The following is a 14,717-nucleotide window of genomic DNA, read 5'->3' as shown; positions in this document are numbered from 1 at the left end:
ATGGCTATTCTACCAAATCAGATGTGCTCAGGATCATTTCTAGACCTGAGACCAACTGGCTTGCAGCAACGCAGTCTGTGTAATCGAACGCTTGCCCTCCAAATGAGCTGCACATTCAGGCTCCCAGGGTCTCTCTATCAAGTCTGTTAAATACTGAGTTTCTTTTAATACGTGCTAGCATATTCCAGAGCCAAAATGAGCCAGATGTGATTCTGTGGCTACCATGCTTCAGGTCTTCATGCTTAATTCTTACACGTTAATATTCCCCTACCTCTGCTCTCCGAAGAAGGAACTCTTGGCTATGCAATCCACTATTCCTCTCACTGACAAAGACACAGTGAGACAGCAGCCCAACCACAAAACTTGTATAAAAAGAGGCAGCACTCTGTGCTTTAGGGGAATAGACCCTCATACAGCGTGTGCAAAATGGAGTCAGAGCTTGGACTATTTAACCAGGCTTTTGGGGATTTAGTGGAGAAATTTTCTTGGGATATTAGCTTTGAAGTCTCAATCTCAGCTCTCCACTGTAATGGGACTAGCTGTTCATGGACATTAATGGCCATTTAGGTCACCACCGTGGTTTGACACAGGGTTCTACAGAGCTAAATGCACAAATATCTGATAGCTTTAGCTAAAGAATTGGATCCTGTAACTGTAATTGTTACTGCAACAGTCTTGGGCATCAGAAAGCAGCAAATACATGTCCTTGCAGGACAGTGAGCCTCTGTTGCCAACATAACAGAAAACCATAATCTACAGCCAGGAAAACCTAAGTAAAGGTCGAATTCAGTAGTTCCAGGGGCTGCAAGGATACTTGAATCCTACTGTGGCAAGGTCTGCGATGCAGCTTCGCACAGCCCAGCACCCTTTCATTCCCTGACCTAGATCAACATCAAAGCCACTGGCATCGTGAGACCAGGAAAAACAAAATAGAGGCTGCTCAGGGGCTGGCTGGAGCACATCTTCTCCAGTGGCTTGTATTGCCCTTCCCTGCACAAAGGTGAGATGTCTGTCCACATGCTGGGTGGCCACTGTCTCAAGGGGAGGCTCTGGGTGGGAGGTGGACGCGGCTGGAGCCCCGTGGTCATCTGTTCATGCGCTGCAGGATGGTCACGCAGCCGTGATAACTGGTACAGCGCTGCAGTGGCGGCTGCTGCTCTACGCTCCCTGTTACTGGGTCGAAAGTGAACGCTTTGTCTGTGCCTTCTCCATTCTCGTCTCGGCCACCCAGGATGTAAATCTTCCCTCCACACACTGTCAGGCCACAACTCTCCTGGAAAGCAGAAGGAAAGCCCAAGAACTGAGGAGCAAGCCTCCAGCTTTAGGCAACGGGGCTGAGCAGGGGGGTGAGTCATTGCAATGGGCTCAACTCTCACCTGTCCAGCAGAAGGGAGTGAAAGTAGGTAAGATAAGTGATGATCTGGCTCTTGAGGTGCTGCAATCTTACTGCTTCAGTAAGAGTTTAGGCACTTGAAATGCCTCAAGCCAGTGATGGGACCGTTGCTGTTTTTAGCAGTCCCCCAGACTCACAAGCACACCAAGAGACCAGAGACCCAGCCAGCACCTCCCTGTGAAAGCCACTTATAAGGGTACGCTGACATGGGCATTTGAATTCAGATCAGGATGAGGTAAGTCCCATCATTCCTCTTCACTGTGCCACGGCTCACATTGCAGCATGGCTTTGGAGCGCAAAACCGTGATGACGTTAAAGCAAGATACACAACCACCACTAGTCCGTGTTCAGTCCACAGACCAGACTAAAGCCAGTATAACCCTCACCCTGAAACACATAGTGTGGAGAACAGGTCCTCAACACCAATGGTTTCACCCTACAGATCCACTCCTCTGGCATTAATAGCTAGTGTAGACCCAGCCTCAGCAAGAAAACTTGGGTTTGCTGTGGGAGAGACATCCTCCAAGCAGTATGGACACTGACGGTGAGTACATATGCTTGAGTTGCTCTGCAGAGGTCACGTTCACATGCGCAGAGCCAAACCCACAGTGTATTTCCCTTGCCTTCAATCTCAGCAAAGCACAGATGGCTCCTATTCTAGAGAGAGAGGGAAGGCTCAGAGCTTCTTTCCTAAACCTCTTCCTTACCAGAGGCCCAGGGAGGGTGGCCACTTCTCGCCAGCTGTCTTCCCTTGGATCGTAGCTGAAGATTTTACTGAGGAGTCCACCTACAACATAAATGATGTTGTCCAAGCAGACAGCACTGATGCACCTCTGGTAAAAAGGGGTGGGAGACAAGAGCGTCCACTTGTTGTCCTCTGGATCATAACACTGGACCTGGGAGGAGAAACACAGCTATGGAAACATGAATTTAGCACATCTCCCTGCTTGGATGAAGCTGGTATTCACTAGAAATAAAAGCACATGGGGACAGAAACATGGATGGGAGCTTCAACACCCAGACACCGGTGCAGTGAGCAAAGGGATGAGGGGTTCTAGCATTCCCTCTTTGATTCAAGTCTCCCAGACAAACTACAAGCCCCCAGGGTGGCTGTCCTTGACCCAGACAGCGCATGGTTAAATGTTCAGAGATGGAGCTGAGAAGCACTGATGGCTCTTCCTGCAGCTCAGGAGACCAGAAGCATCATATCTGGCTTGCAGAGGTCTCCTCCAGGCAGTTACTACTGTTGCTACTTATCTGAAGTGAACGCCCACAGTGTCGGAGGTTTGTTCCTGTGGTGCCTCAGGGCCGACCAGGCTTCAGAGCAGAACAGGCTCTACTGAAACCATGTCTAATACCCTGTCAACTCCTGACACCTTCCCTTTCTGGTCCCTAAGTCTCATTGGCTTCCATTTAAATGTATGACTTCTCATCTTATTATAAGGGAGCCTTCATTAGTCTTCAAAAAAGGCGCCCTTGTAGCTTAATAGTGACAACCCCATTTCGCTCCACGTTCCCTGGCAAACCTTCTTTTTTAGGTCTCTGTCCATTCCTGATGCCCCAGCAATACCTTGTCAGTGTTAGCGGTGTCATCCACAGCACCGCCCAGCACGTAGAGCTTGTTCAGGCAGGAGACCACAGCTGCCGAGCTCACGGCTTGAGGCAGCGGGGCCAAGGTTGACCAGCTGTTGGAGAAGGTGTCATAGCACTCCACACTGGAGAGGCGGTAAAACCCATCAAAACCTCCCACAGCGTAGATCTGCCACAAAAGGAGCAAAGCAAGCCGATTAGAAACACCTGGACTCACCTAACGGGCTATGCTGTCACGGCGTACATGAGGGGAGGCTAGGACTCGGCCAGAAAGACAGACATCAAGCCACGGTAAAACCTTGGGGTTGGACTAGATGACCTTTAAAGGTCCCTTCCAAACCAAACCATTCTATGAATCTACGAAACACCCCACGCTGTATAGCCTTCACCCAAAGACTTAACACAGCTATCTGCAGAAGTCTTGCACCATCCCATGGTAGATCTTATTGCTACAACTTAATTTGTGGCTACTTTAGGTGACAGCACACACCCAACTGAAACAATGACGCCTTGGTTATGTCCTAGTTGTTCTCCCATCAAAACCATCTCTAAATGACCCAGAAGACAAACGCACACTGAGAGTTTCTCATTGTACTTGGCAGCAGGAGAAGCGGGGGACAGTGCTCCACGTGGCTTCTTCCAAAATTCGGGCCGTTGCTTACCTTGCCCTGAAGCGTTGCCATTTTGTGCCTCCATCGGCCTTTCTGCAGACAAGCGACCTTGATCCAGACGTTCAGCTGGGAGCTCAGCACCCAAACATCGTTGCTGCTGATGTGTCCTCCTGAAAAACAGAGGGATGGAGGGCTGGTGCAATCCCAAGGACAGCCCCACCACCTCACTGCACCACAATATTGCATAGTTCCTCCATGCAATGGAACAACTTAGGCCGGGATACAGTTATTGGGTTATGGCCACGTAAACCTCAGCTTCCTAAGGGAGATACCGTCTGGACTTCAAGGCACTTGTTACACTGCTCCATCCCTTATATAGAACTCATCTGGTAGGCATTATATTTTAAGTGAGGGACAGGCAGGAGACTCTCATGTCTTAGGAAACCCTGTCTGACAGCACACACCAAAACGAGCTCATTCCACAGCTGAACACTTTTGACAGATGCCCAACAGGACGTTTTTTTAATACTGCCATCCTCCCCCTCAAAGGTGAAATTGTTCCCTGGGACAGCAAAATCCAGACCGCCTAAGGATAAACTTCACCAAGAAGTGACTTTGCTCCAAAGCTGGGATGCATGTGAATGAGTCCTAGAGAATAGACCTAAGGAGTGGCTGTCCAGGCAGAGGTTCTTTGCAGCCAGGAAGGGACCATCTGGTCCAGGGTATCTCACCTGATATGTACACATCATTCTTCAGTGTGCAGGCAGCAAACTCTGACTTGGTGTAGCCAGGCACGCTGGAGAGGGCTGTCCACTGCCTGCTCTTTGGGTGGTAGAGGTCTGTGAAGGGCAGCTTCAGCAGGCCTTTCTTATCGCAGCCCCCAATGACGATGATGACTTCTGCCAGCTCCATGAACCTAGACCATGAAAGGCATGGGTAAGTCCCCGGGCCAGCCTACTCCTTTCCATCATCCCTCCCATCCTATCTAGGACACTGGCAGCACAGTCCAATGGATAGAGCAGGGTCCTCTCCTGCATCAGCTACTGATTTTCTGGGCAAATCCTTTCACCCCTGCACCTACCCTTTTGTCTGCACATTCAAAACAAAGGCACCTCCCAGACTGGGTGGGAAGGGGTCCAAACTGCCCAGGGAAAGAAAATGGGGATGACCTGTAAAAGTCCTTCGTGAGATTGCCTCCTGCCACTCGCCCTCCCCCTTTCCAGCACAATCAAGCCTAATCCTCAAGGCACAGCCACGAGCGTGGAAAGCTGTTCCTGGCAGCCCGCCTGCAACAAGCTCTCTGCCTGGGGAGAGAAGTGTTTCCAGGAAATGTCTCTCTCTCCAGCCCTAATAGCTGGAGTGAGCAGACGAGACAGACAGCAGGGGAAGGAAAATCCTGCCAGCTAGTAGGTGGCAAGAGAGGAACGGCTCTGCGGGAGGGGAGGGGAGAGGAAGGAGGAGGGTGAAAGAGGATTTGAAAGACTTGGTCCAATCCCCAGCGCTGCCGTGGTTTGTGCAGGCTGAGACAATTCACTTAAGACCAAAGCTCTAAAAGGAGGGAGGTAAAATGTGGACGCTGGGGCTGGTGGGATTTATCCCCAGTGAATTTTAGCTGTTTGCATCCCTGAGGAAGTCACCACAGACCCTGTTGCTGAGCAGTTCTGTATATAATGGCCTGTTGTGGTATTCAGCACAGAGAAGATGTGTCAAACCATCTCTTCCACCTGACAGAAACATGCCACAAATGCCAGGTTGGGACTTCTCAGATGCACTGGGGCAAGCTCCGTCCTTCTGCCCAGGATGCTCCACTGAGCGGCAAAAAAAACTGCGCTCCTTGGGTTGAAGAGCAGGAGGGCACAAGAACCTGGCCCTGCAGCCCCGTGGTCATGGGTGTCCTCTGGAAAAGGATGGGGAGCCTTGCAAGCCAAGTTGGTTGGATATTGCAACCCACCCCAGAGCAGAGGTGTCCATCAGCACTCTTACCAAGCACACCCTAAGGCACCTGTGGCACCATGAAGATACAGCAGAGGCTCAAAACGTGGCTGGTCAAATCCAAACTTCACAGTCACAAAAAAATGCAGATTTCTACACACACCCAACCCTAGAAATCACTTTTTCTTTGCCTCCTCCACTTTACACTGGCAGCTGCCTGGGCCAGCATCTCTTTACCTTCTTGCTGTTCATCAATAAATCAATAGAAAGAAAAAAAGAAAAAAATATTTGGGGATGCCTAGCTAGCCACCTGGACAGTAACTGCTTTTTTTCCCCGGACATTAATCCCTGACCCTGCAGCAATGCCTTTGAGCTAGGCACCACGCTGGTGGCCAGGAGGACTGAGACTGGTCCAAGCCTTCCTGCTAACAGACAGCCTGGAGAAGGCGGGAGAGAGACCAAAAGAGGTGAAATGAGAGCAGACCAGCGGCAGAGCTGGGAACGGAAAACAGGTCTCAACCCAGTGCTCTACCCATTGGTGAAAGCAGATAGAAATAAAGAGCTACAAACACCCCTCCCTGCCCGTAGTCTGGACACATATCTGGATAGCACCGTTGCAGACCCAGAGCGGTGTGACTAGAGCACTTCTTGCCAACAACAACAACAACAAAGTGTCACATGCATTAGTATAAATTTCACAGGAATCCTTTAAGCCAAGCGAACGTCTCCAACGCCTTCGTTTTGGAAACAGGGAGGCCAAAAGAGAAGCAATCAGAGGAGGGGAAAAAAAATAAAAAAGAAGAAAAAACAACCCAAGAACTCCCCTCAAAGTTTAAGATTAACTTAGGCCATGCCGGTCTAGAGAAGAAGACGCTGTGTTTTACCTTCTGGGCCTTGATCGCAAAGAGCTGACCTCATTCCCGAGGATGTAGTACTTGCGGGCCTCGTGCAGTAGAGGAATGCACTCCTTTGAGTCCTGGATGAGTCCATCCATTTCCACCTTCTCCAGGAAGTAGGTGGGGTCGAGCAGGGGCAGACGCACATGCTCAAGGAGGTCCTTCAAGGCTCCCTTCCTGGCAGGTACGTCGTGCCGTACCCAGCGCATGACTGCTTCAAAGACCACTTCCTCCTTGGGGACCACCAGCTGCTCATCGGACAGATACTCAACCAGCTCCTTCACACCCATCTCCAGGAACTCTTCATGACACGACACCTCCACAAAACACTCCAGCATGAACCTCTTGCTCTTTTCTGTCAGGGACGCGATGGAGAATGAATCAGCAAACTTCATGATGCCCAAACAATTGCATGGGTGAAGCTGGCCTTCAAGGAAGGTGACACAAGCATCTCTGAGCTTGGAGATCTGCAGCAAGTCAGACAGTTCCAAGATGCCTTCAACATTGTCCTCCTGAATGATGATGTTCCCCCCATACATATAGTCAAGAAGGAGAGACATGGTGGAAGCAGAAATCTTCTGGATATTAATGATATCCTGGTGGCCTTCCTTGAGATTGCCACCAAACATGGCCTGGAAATACGTGCTGTTGGCTGACAAAGTGGCACGGTGACAGGGGAATTCTTGTCCATCAATTAATAGCACCACGTCTGTGAAGATGCCGCTCTGCCGGTAGGAGTTTAATGTCTGGAGGATTTGCTCGGCATGGCAGGACCCACTGCAGAGCTTCATGTGCAGCTTTTCTTTGCTCGGGTCCCGCGTCATATTTTCCAGGCTGCTTGTCCTGAAACTTGATTCTTCTTTCATCATTCGATGCATCCTGATTGGGAAGCAGCGAAGGAGACAAGAGAACAGTGCACTATTAAAATATCTGACCGCAATGTCCAACACCGTCGTGGTTTCTGCATCTTCCTCGGTGCCATGAGGAAGTACAGATTCCAGCCAAAATATAGTCAGACTCTGCCCCTTCATCCGCACACACAGCTCCTCCTCAGTAACCAACATTTCCTCCGAACCACAGCACAGTGACGGGCACTAGGATATTTCCAAACCAACCCCATCTCAGTAGACAAACTTCTGCTTTTAGGAGATGTTTCTTCTAAGGCAGTTGCCTTGCCCAACCTATGCTGTACTAACACCTCGACACCCTTTCCTTTCTTTCTGACATCTTGCAGCTCTTATGAACTGCTTTTCTCATCCTGCCACATGCAAGCGCTCCACGGTACAGCCCAGCCGGGAGCATTGCAGCATTTTGACTTTTTCTATCCACCATGTTTCCCCAGATGTCTGATTCCAGGAAAAAAAAAGCAGAGGTAAGGCTGTGAGATTGTTGGCCCAGGCCAACTGTATGAGGTTCAACAAGGACAAGTGCCGGGTCCTGCACTTTGGCCACAACAACCCCATGCAGCGCTACAGGCTTGGGGAAGAGTGGCTGGAAAGCTGCCCAGCAGAGAAGGACCTGGGGGTGTTGGTCGACAGCCGGCTGAACATGAGCCGGCAGTGTGCCCAGGCGGCCAAGAAGGCCAATGGCATCCTGGCCTGTATCAGAAATAGCGTGGCCAGCAGGAGTAGGGAAGTGATCGTGCCCCTGTACTCGGCACTGGTGAGGCCGCACCTCGAATACTGTGTTCAGTTTTGGGCCCCTCACTCCAAGAAGGACGTCGAGGTGCTGGAGCGTGTCCAGAGAAGGGCAACGAGGCTGGTGAGGGGTCTGGAGCACAAGTCTTATGAGGAGCGGCTGAGGGAACTGGGACTGTTTAGCCTGGAGAAAAGGAGGCTGAGGGGAGACCTCATCGCTCTCTACAACCACCTGAAAGGAGGTTGTAGCGAGGTGGGTGTCGGTCTCTTCTCCCAAGTAACAAGTGATAGGACGAGAGGAAATGGCCTCAAGTTGCGCCAGGGGAGGTTTAGATTGGATGTAAGGAAAAATTTCTTTACTGAAAGAGTGGTGAAACATTGGACCAGGCTGCCCAGGGAAGTGGTGGAGTCCCCATCCCTGGAGGTATTTAACAGACGAGTAGATGAGGCGCTTAGGGACATGGTTTAGTGGGCCTGGTGGTGTTGGGTTGACGGTTGGACTCGATGATCTTAGAGGTCTTTTCCAACCTCAATGATTCTATGATTCTATGATTCTATGATTGAGATTTGCTAAAGGTAGCTATGACATGACCTGCCCAAAAGCAGGGGAGATGTCTACATCTGACATACCTTTCTGCTAGATTCGTTCTCCAGATGGTTTTAAATCTTTCCTAACGGACTTCATAAAGTCATTGCAATGAAGCACAGCAGACTTCTGTCACTCGAGCTCCAACGGTTCACACGGACAGCGTGAGCAGCAGGACCCATCCTGAGCACTCACGTGCTCAGCCTGGAGGCTGCAAGTAGCTGCACATCCAAAAGGGTGATCCCTGCTCAAGTGGAGGGGCGGCAGCCAGATCACCTGTAAAGAGTAATCCCTGGGGAGAAGGACCTCTGCCTGCAGAGGTGGGGCCTGAAAAGCAGGGGAGCATCATGGCATTGAAATAGTGACAAGAATCAACTATCTCTGACAACAGTGAGAGTAGCAGAGACCCCAAACCCTCAACGTCTGCCTCCACCGTCCTAGACCCACTAACAGGTTGGCTCTGCCCCATTTCCTCCACTTGTCCCCAAAAGCCCGCCCTGACCCATCACTGTTGCACAGACCCAGATGCTGGGGGGAAGAGTGAGCGCAGGATTGAACCTGGGTTCTCCCGGCGCTTGCCCGACTGCTCTCACCAGCTGGATGTTAAATAAAAGGGGCACAGCAATGCCACCACCTGTGTTTCAGAAGCACGGCAGAGTCAGCACCACTCCTTGAGTGGGGCTGCCAGCGAGGGCCATCAGCAGAGCACTCCTGATGACAGCTTCTACCATGGCCGTGCCGGTTTTAGATTGCTTTTCTGAGGCTCTGTAACAGCAAAGAGCCCGTTTGGGGGTGGCTCAGGCTCTGTTCTTAAGAGCCCCCTAAGTCAGGCTCTGGAGCACCTCACCACAAGCCTCTGGCAGGAGCACAAGTCCCCACTGGGGTGACAAGTTACCAGACATCAGTGGCTTTGTGGTGTCCACACGTTCCCCTGCAGGAAGGCAGCTAGCACATCCTTTGAGGAGGATTACCTTGAATTTCTCATGAGTCAAAATCCCTGTCAGCTCTAGTCCTTTATCTCTTTTCCGACACCTGCACCTCCCAGACAGCCATCGCGTCTGACCACAGACCCCAAAGGTGCTCAGGTTCTCCCATGCCCCAGAGGACACCTCCTGGCTGCACCTGCACCAGAGTAGCTGTGTGTAGGACAACCAGATCTAGTCCTGAGGATCTTCACCCCACCACCCCGAGAAAGTGTCACCGTATCCTTTGTGCCTCCAGAATCCCCCAGCAATAGGGAAAACACCTCTGCCCGTGCCACGGGGGAGCTGCAGAGACCTAAAGAACAGTGAAGCAGCATGACAAGCCCTAACTAAATATCTAAGAAATCCCGTGGGAGTGGGTGAAGGCTCTAAACACCCCGAACGCCACTGACGGGTGCTCAGGGCTGCCTACAGGAGGGAACCGCTGCTAGTCAGTTCAAAGTGATTTAGAGAAGTTACAACAAAGGCAGCTCTCTAGAGACACCTTTGCAAAGAGCACGGCGGACTCCACATTTGGCTGACAGACGCGGCTCCAGCCAAGACAAACGCATCTATATCCCCACTTCTCTCCTGATCCGCACGCGTTTCCGAGCCATCAGGGTCACGCACAGCTCTGCATGGCTCAGGGCTGGGAAGAAAAAGCTCGGACTGACCTCTTTACAAAGAGACACACACCCCCCAACTCCCTCCCCAGTTAATCCAGATGCCTTTCCCCAGCTCACATCCCTCCTGTCTACCCACGAGACAAACGATGCCAATGCCAAAGAAAGAGTGGGTTTGCCCCATTGCCCTCACCCACGCACACTCCTCTCCAGGTCACCCTCTCCACCCAAGTACCACACAGCAGCAAATGCTGTATTTTTTTTTCTGTCAAGCCTCCCCAGCTGCTGGTGCAAGAAGTCCAACGTTACCTGCCCCACAGGTTGCGTCCTCCAGGTGGGACTTAGCAAAGACTCAACTTCCCTCTCGGAGAGCTCCCATCCACGTCGGGGCTCTGCAAGGAGACAGGTCCCCTCTGCAAAGCACGCTCAGCCCTTCTCCGGCAACGCTTGGGGAAGCACAGAAGCATCCCCTTTATCCTCACTGCCGGAGAGGTGGGGGAGAAATCTGCTTTTGTTTCTCCTGAATGACATGCTGGAGAGCTACAGGGCATTAGCCATGCAGCTGTCAATAACAGCCAGCCAGGGAGGAGCCAGGACCCAGGGAAAACCCATCGCAGCTCAGGGAAAATATATCACACCAGGGCAGCTTAAGAGGGCTGAGCCATCTGGAGAGCAAATTGGGGTCCAGGTGGAACGATTCATTTGATAGAGTCTCCGGCTCACTGGAAACCACGCTAAAGCTGATAAATAAAATACGGCTCTGTGAGCAAAAAGGCGCCCGGAGCGGGAATGGACTGGGTCAGGGAGGAGCTGCAGTCTCCCTCATTAACGTGTGATAATTAGGTAATTAGGTCCTTGAGGATGATGAGGACAGAAGGGGAGGTTTGCCCCGTGTGGCTTTCTGCACCCTCCCCTCCAACTTGATCCCAGTTGTTGGCTGCATTTTTAAATGCTCATAGCAGGGATCAAAGCAGCCCTGGGGAAGCTCCACGAAGTAACCCTTGTGCTGGAGACCGTCAGACTCCCTAATTTGAAGCAGCCAGCCTTCCCTCCATTGCCCAGCATCACTTTGAACAATTTGTATTATTTCACACTAGGTGGAAGAGGAATATTATTATTAACCAGCCCCTGCATGTTGTCATCCTGAAATCGCCTTTCTGCGGGGCACCACTGCCATGTTTGCTGGCTGGCTCCTTTCTGCTCCTCTCCCATCGCTGGGATGCAGGGCACAAGCTGGCATCCTGCTTGCTCCCAGCATTTGCATATGAATCACTGGCAACCTGGAAGGGACTGTGGTTTCCCAGCCTGCGCGGTGGGCTGGGAGGGCTGGGGGATTTGCTCTTAGGACCTTCCACCCTGATAAGAGTTGGCACTGCCAACTGCAAGTGCACTGACCAGGGGCGCAGCCATGTCTGGGCACAGACGGAGCTAGAGGTGGCTGGGAGTGGGTTCGTCAGGACAAATGGCAGCACAGCACTGATCCTGCCCTGCGGGGCACAGCGAAAAGGTCTCCAGAGTGTCGGAAACCCTTCAGCAAGGTTACAAAGCTGTCGTCTCCTTGCAGCCGTAAAGCATGGGGCTACCGACCTGTTCAAAACCAAACCCCAGCCTCAAGCAGTGTGTGCAGCCCCAGGGGTGGGGGGGACCAGCTACGAAGAGTTGCAAACGCACAAAGTGACCACAATGAGAAGGCTTTGCAGGGTGCAGCTGTCCCCGTGCCCGCGCCAAGCCGCCTCTCGAGCAGATTTCTACAGCCAGACTGCACCGCACTTGGCCCTCGACCTCCCCGTGTGATGCCACCGTGCCCCAAAGCGGCTATCACTGTGCAAAGGCTGTGCTACAACCCACACTCGTGGCCTTTTTGCATGAAACAGAGGGCATTAAATACCCCATAGAGCTGCAGGACGTGGGGGTGTTTGAAAGGGGTGTCTGCTAGGCAGCACCAGAGGAAGGACGCCTTATGCAGGGGCAGGAGCTCAACCTCCCCTTTGCTCCCAGTGTCCTGGGTCTTCTCCCAGGGTAGGTACACCAGAAGCAGTGATCTTAGAGTGGATTAGGACTCTAAAATCCCTTCTTCACATTAAAAATGCTCAGCCCCTGACACAGGGCCCATGGAAGCCATTAGGCACAAAGCCACAAGCATTAAAAAGATGCAAAAGGGAAATACAAGTATATAGAATCATAGAATCATAGAATCATTAAGGTTGGAAGAGACCTCTAAGATCATCGAGTCCAACCGTTGACCCAACACCACCACATATAGGACCAGGAACTCCAGGCATCTGTTGGAGAAAGCTCTCTCTGAATGTAGGACCAAAGCTTCCTGGAGGAGCAGCAGAGCATGCATGTCAGGAGGAGAAAGGAAGGAGAAGGGATGCAGCTAAGCTGAAGAGAAAACAAGGAAAAAAGAATGGAAAGGACAAGAGGAAAGGTAGAAGAGAGTTTTGGATAAATCAGGTAACGGAGGCCACGGTGAGACATCTTGAGGTAGATGGTCACTAGGACTTGATCACGCTGTGGTCTGTACCTCCCCACCACATGCCCAAGAGAAGGAAACGTGTCCTATCCAGGACAGCTGTCTATGCACTCCTGGCACCACCATCCATGGCTCCACCTTGCCATGGAGAGAGTCAGGACACCCTCTTTTCACCCTCAGCCAGTTAGCAGAAGTGAAGGGCAGTCACCAGCCTCCAGGAGAAGAGACCAAAGCAGGAGAGCCAAGTAGATGATTAAGGGCAAAGAAGTAACTAGAACAGAAACAGGGTCCAGAAGGAAGAGAGGGAGAAAACTAAGAGGCTTAAGAGGGAAAAAAACCAACTTGGTTTCCTATTTCACATATGGTCAATACTCACCCTGAGCTTGAAACCTGGTCAGGAGCTTCAGCCAAGAAGAGGTTGCTTGCACCAAGAGCGCAGGAGAAGGGGAAACAGCCTTCAGCCTCATGCCGCTGCTGCTCGCATCACGGCTAGACTTTTCACGCTGAGTTTGAACTTTGAAAGCTCCTAGCCACTGCATCATATTAAGGCTTTAGCGGAGATATGAGAGATCCTTCTTACAGCAGGTAACTGTGTAGGCCAACAGCATGGTCACATCAGCATCACCTCCCAGACCCCAGGACTACAACTCTGCTGGCAAATTTAAAGGCCTGGAAAGATTCCCAGATACCACGAGAACTATCCCAGCTGTACCACTAAGCTCTTATAAATAAGGGCGGTTTTAGAGAGGAAGAAAAAGAGTTAAATAGCACAATGTTGGCTGTCCCAAGCCGTTTGGGCCTAGAGCCAGCAACCAATCCTCAGCTCTTTTATTTGAATAACAGACACAGCCTACATGACTCTCATTTCTCTCCTTTCAACTTTTCAATATCTTTCCCTAGGGTACAGCAACGACAGCCCCCGGTTAGGGATTATTCAATATAGTAGATATCAGGAGCCCTAGCCCTTCCCCTAGGGCAATTTTATATTTAACACTCAAATGGTATTCCCAGAGCCAGTCAAATTCATGACACGGTACTGACTACCCATCACCAACCAGTGAGATAGTGTTGTATTTACTTTAATCCCTTTCAACTATCAGTTAAATGCAGCCATTCAGGGGCTGGAGAAAACAGCTGCTTAACAAAGAACAATCCCACGCTGACCCAGACAAGATCCCCTTCTCACCCAAAGCACCCTCTGTCTGCAGCTGGGAGCAGATCCTGGGGCAAAGAATAAAAAAAAAAAAAATAGAGCAAGCATCAAGCAAGCCTTTCTCTTAACACACACGTTTAGTGAAGAACTGCTCAGGGACTTCCCAAGCTGGATCTCGCATCCGGACTCCTGTGTTTAATAAGTGCTAATGGATGTATGAGCCATTTATTCCTCTTTGAACTTGCTTATGGCTTTTGGCCTTCGCAGTACCCTGGGGCAATGACTTGCATAATGTGTATTAAAAATAAATTGCTTCCCATTTGTTTGGTTTAAAACTGCTGCCTGATCAGTTCTACGGGTGCATCATTGTCCCCATGTGGCCACAAACACTGAAAAATTATTCTACAGTTACTGTTCAAGACTCAGGCCTGCACAGTCACCTCCTCTCCACCTGACTACTTTTCAGCTACTGTTTTCTAAAACCTGGATGGGAGAGAACCATAGAATGGTTTGGGTTGGAAGGGACCTCTAAAGCTCATCTAGTCCAACCCCCCTGCCGTGGGCAGGGACATCTTCAACTAGAGCAGGTTGCTCAGAGCCCCGTCCAGCCTGACCTGGAATGTTTCCAGGGATGGGGCATCCACCACCTCTCTGGGCAACCTGGGCCAGTGCTTCACCACCCTCAGCGTAAAACATTTCTTCCTTAGATCTAGTCTAAATCTACCCCCTTTTAGTTTAAAGCCATTCCCCCTTGTCCTGTCGCAACAGGCCCTGCTAAAAAGTCTGTCCCCATCTTTTTTATCAGCCCCCTTTAAGTACTGACAGGCTGCAATAAGGTCTCCCCGGAGCCTTCTCTTC

At 51.0% G+C, this 14,717-nt stretch overlaps 1 protein-coding gene across 1 annotated transcript; it reads right to left on the bottom strand.

Moving 5' to 3' along the window:
• Positions 1–1,084: 1,084 nt before the first annotated feature.
• On the bottom strand, positions 1,085–7,300 carry KLHL35 (kelch like family member 35). The gene is made up of 6 exons (XM_009286115.1): positions 6,411–7,300; positions 4,326–4,510; positions 3,646–3,764; positions 2,964–3,152; positions 2,101–2,289; positions 1,085–1,273 (listed from the first exon to the last, which is right to left on the bottom strand). Exons 1-6 carry the CDS (start codon positions 7,298–7,300, stop codon positions 1,085–1,087), a joined length of 1,761 nt encoding a protein of 586 aa, XP_009284390.1.
• Positions 7,301–14,717: the final 7,417 nt, after the last annotated feature.

Source organism: Aptenodytes forsteri, unplaced genomic scaffold, assembly GCF_000699145.1.
Source record: "Aptenodytes forsteri isolate BGI_AS27 unplaced genomic scaffold, ASM69914v1 Scaffold231, whole genome shotgun sequence".
Taxonomy (NCBI): Eukaryota; Metazoa; Chordata; class Aves; order Sphenisciformes; family Spheniscidae; genus Aptenodytes; species Aptenodytes forsteri.
This window is presented reverse-complemented; position numbering and strand designations above follow the sequence as displayed.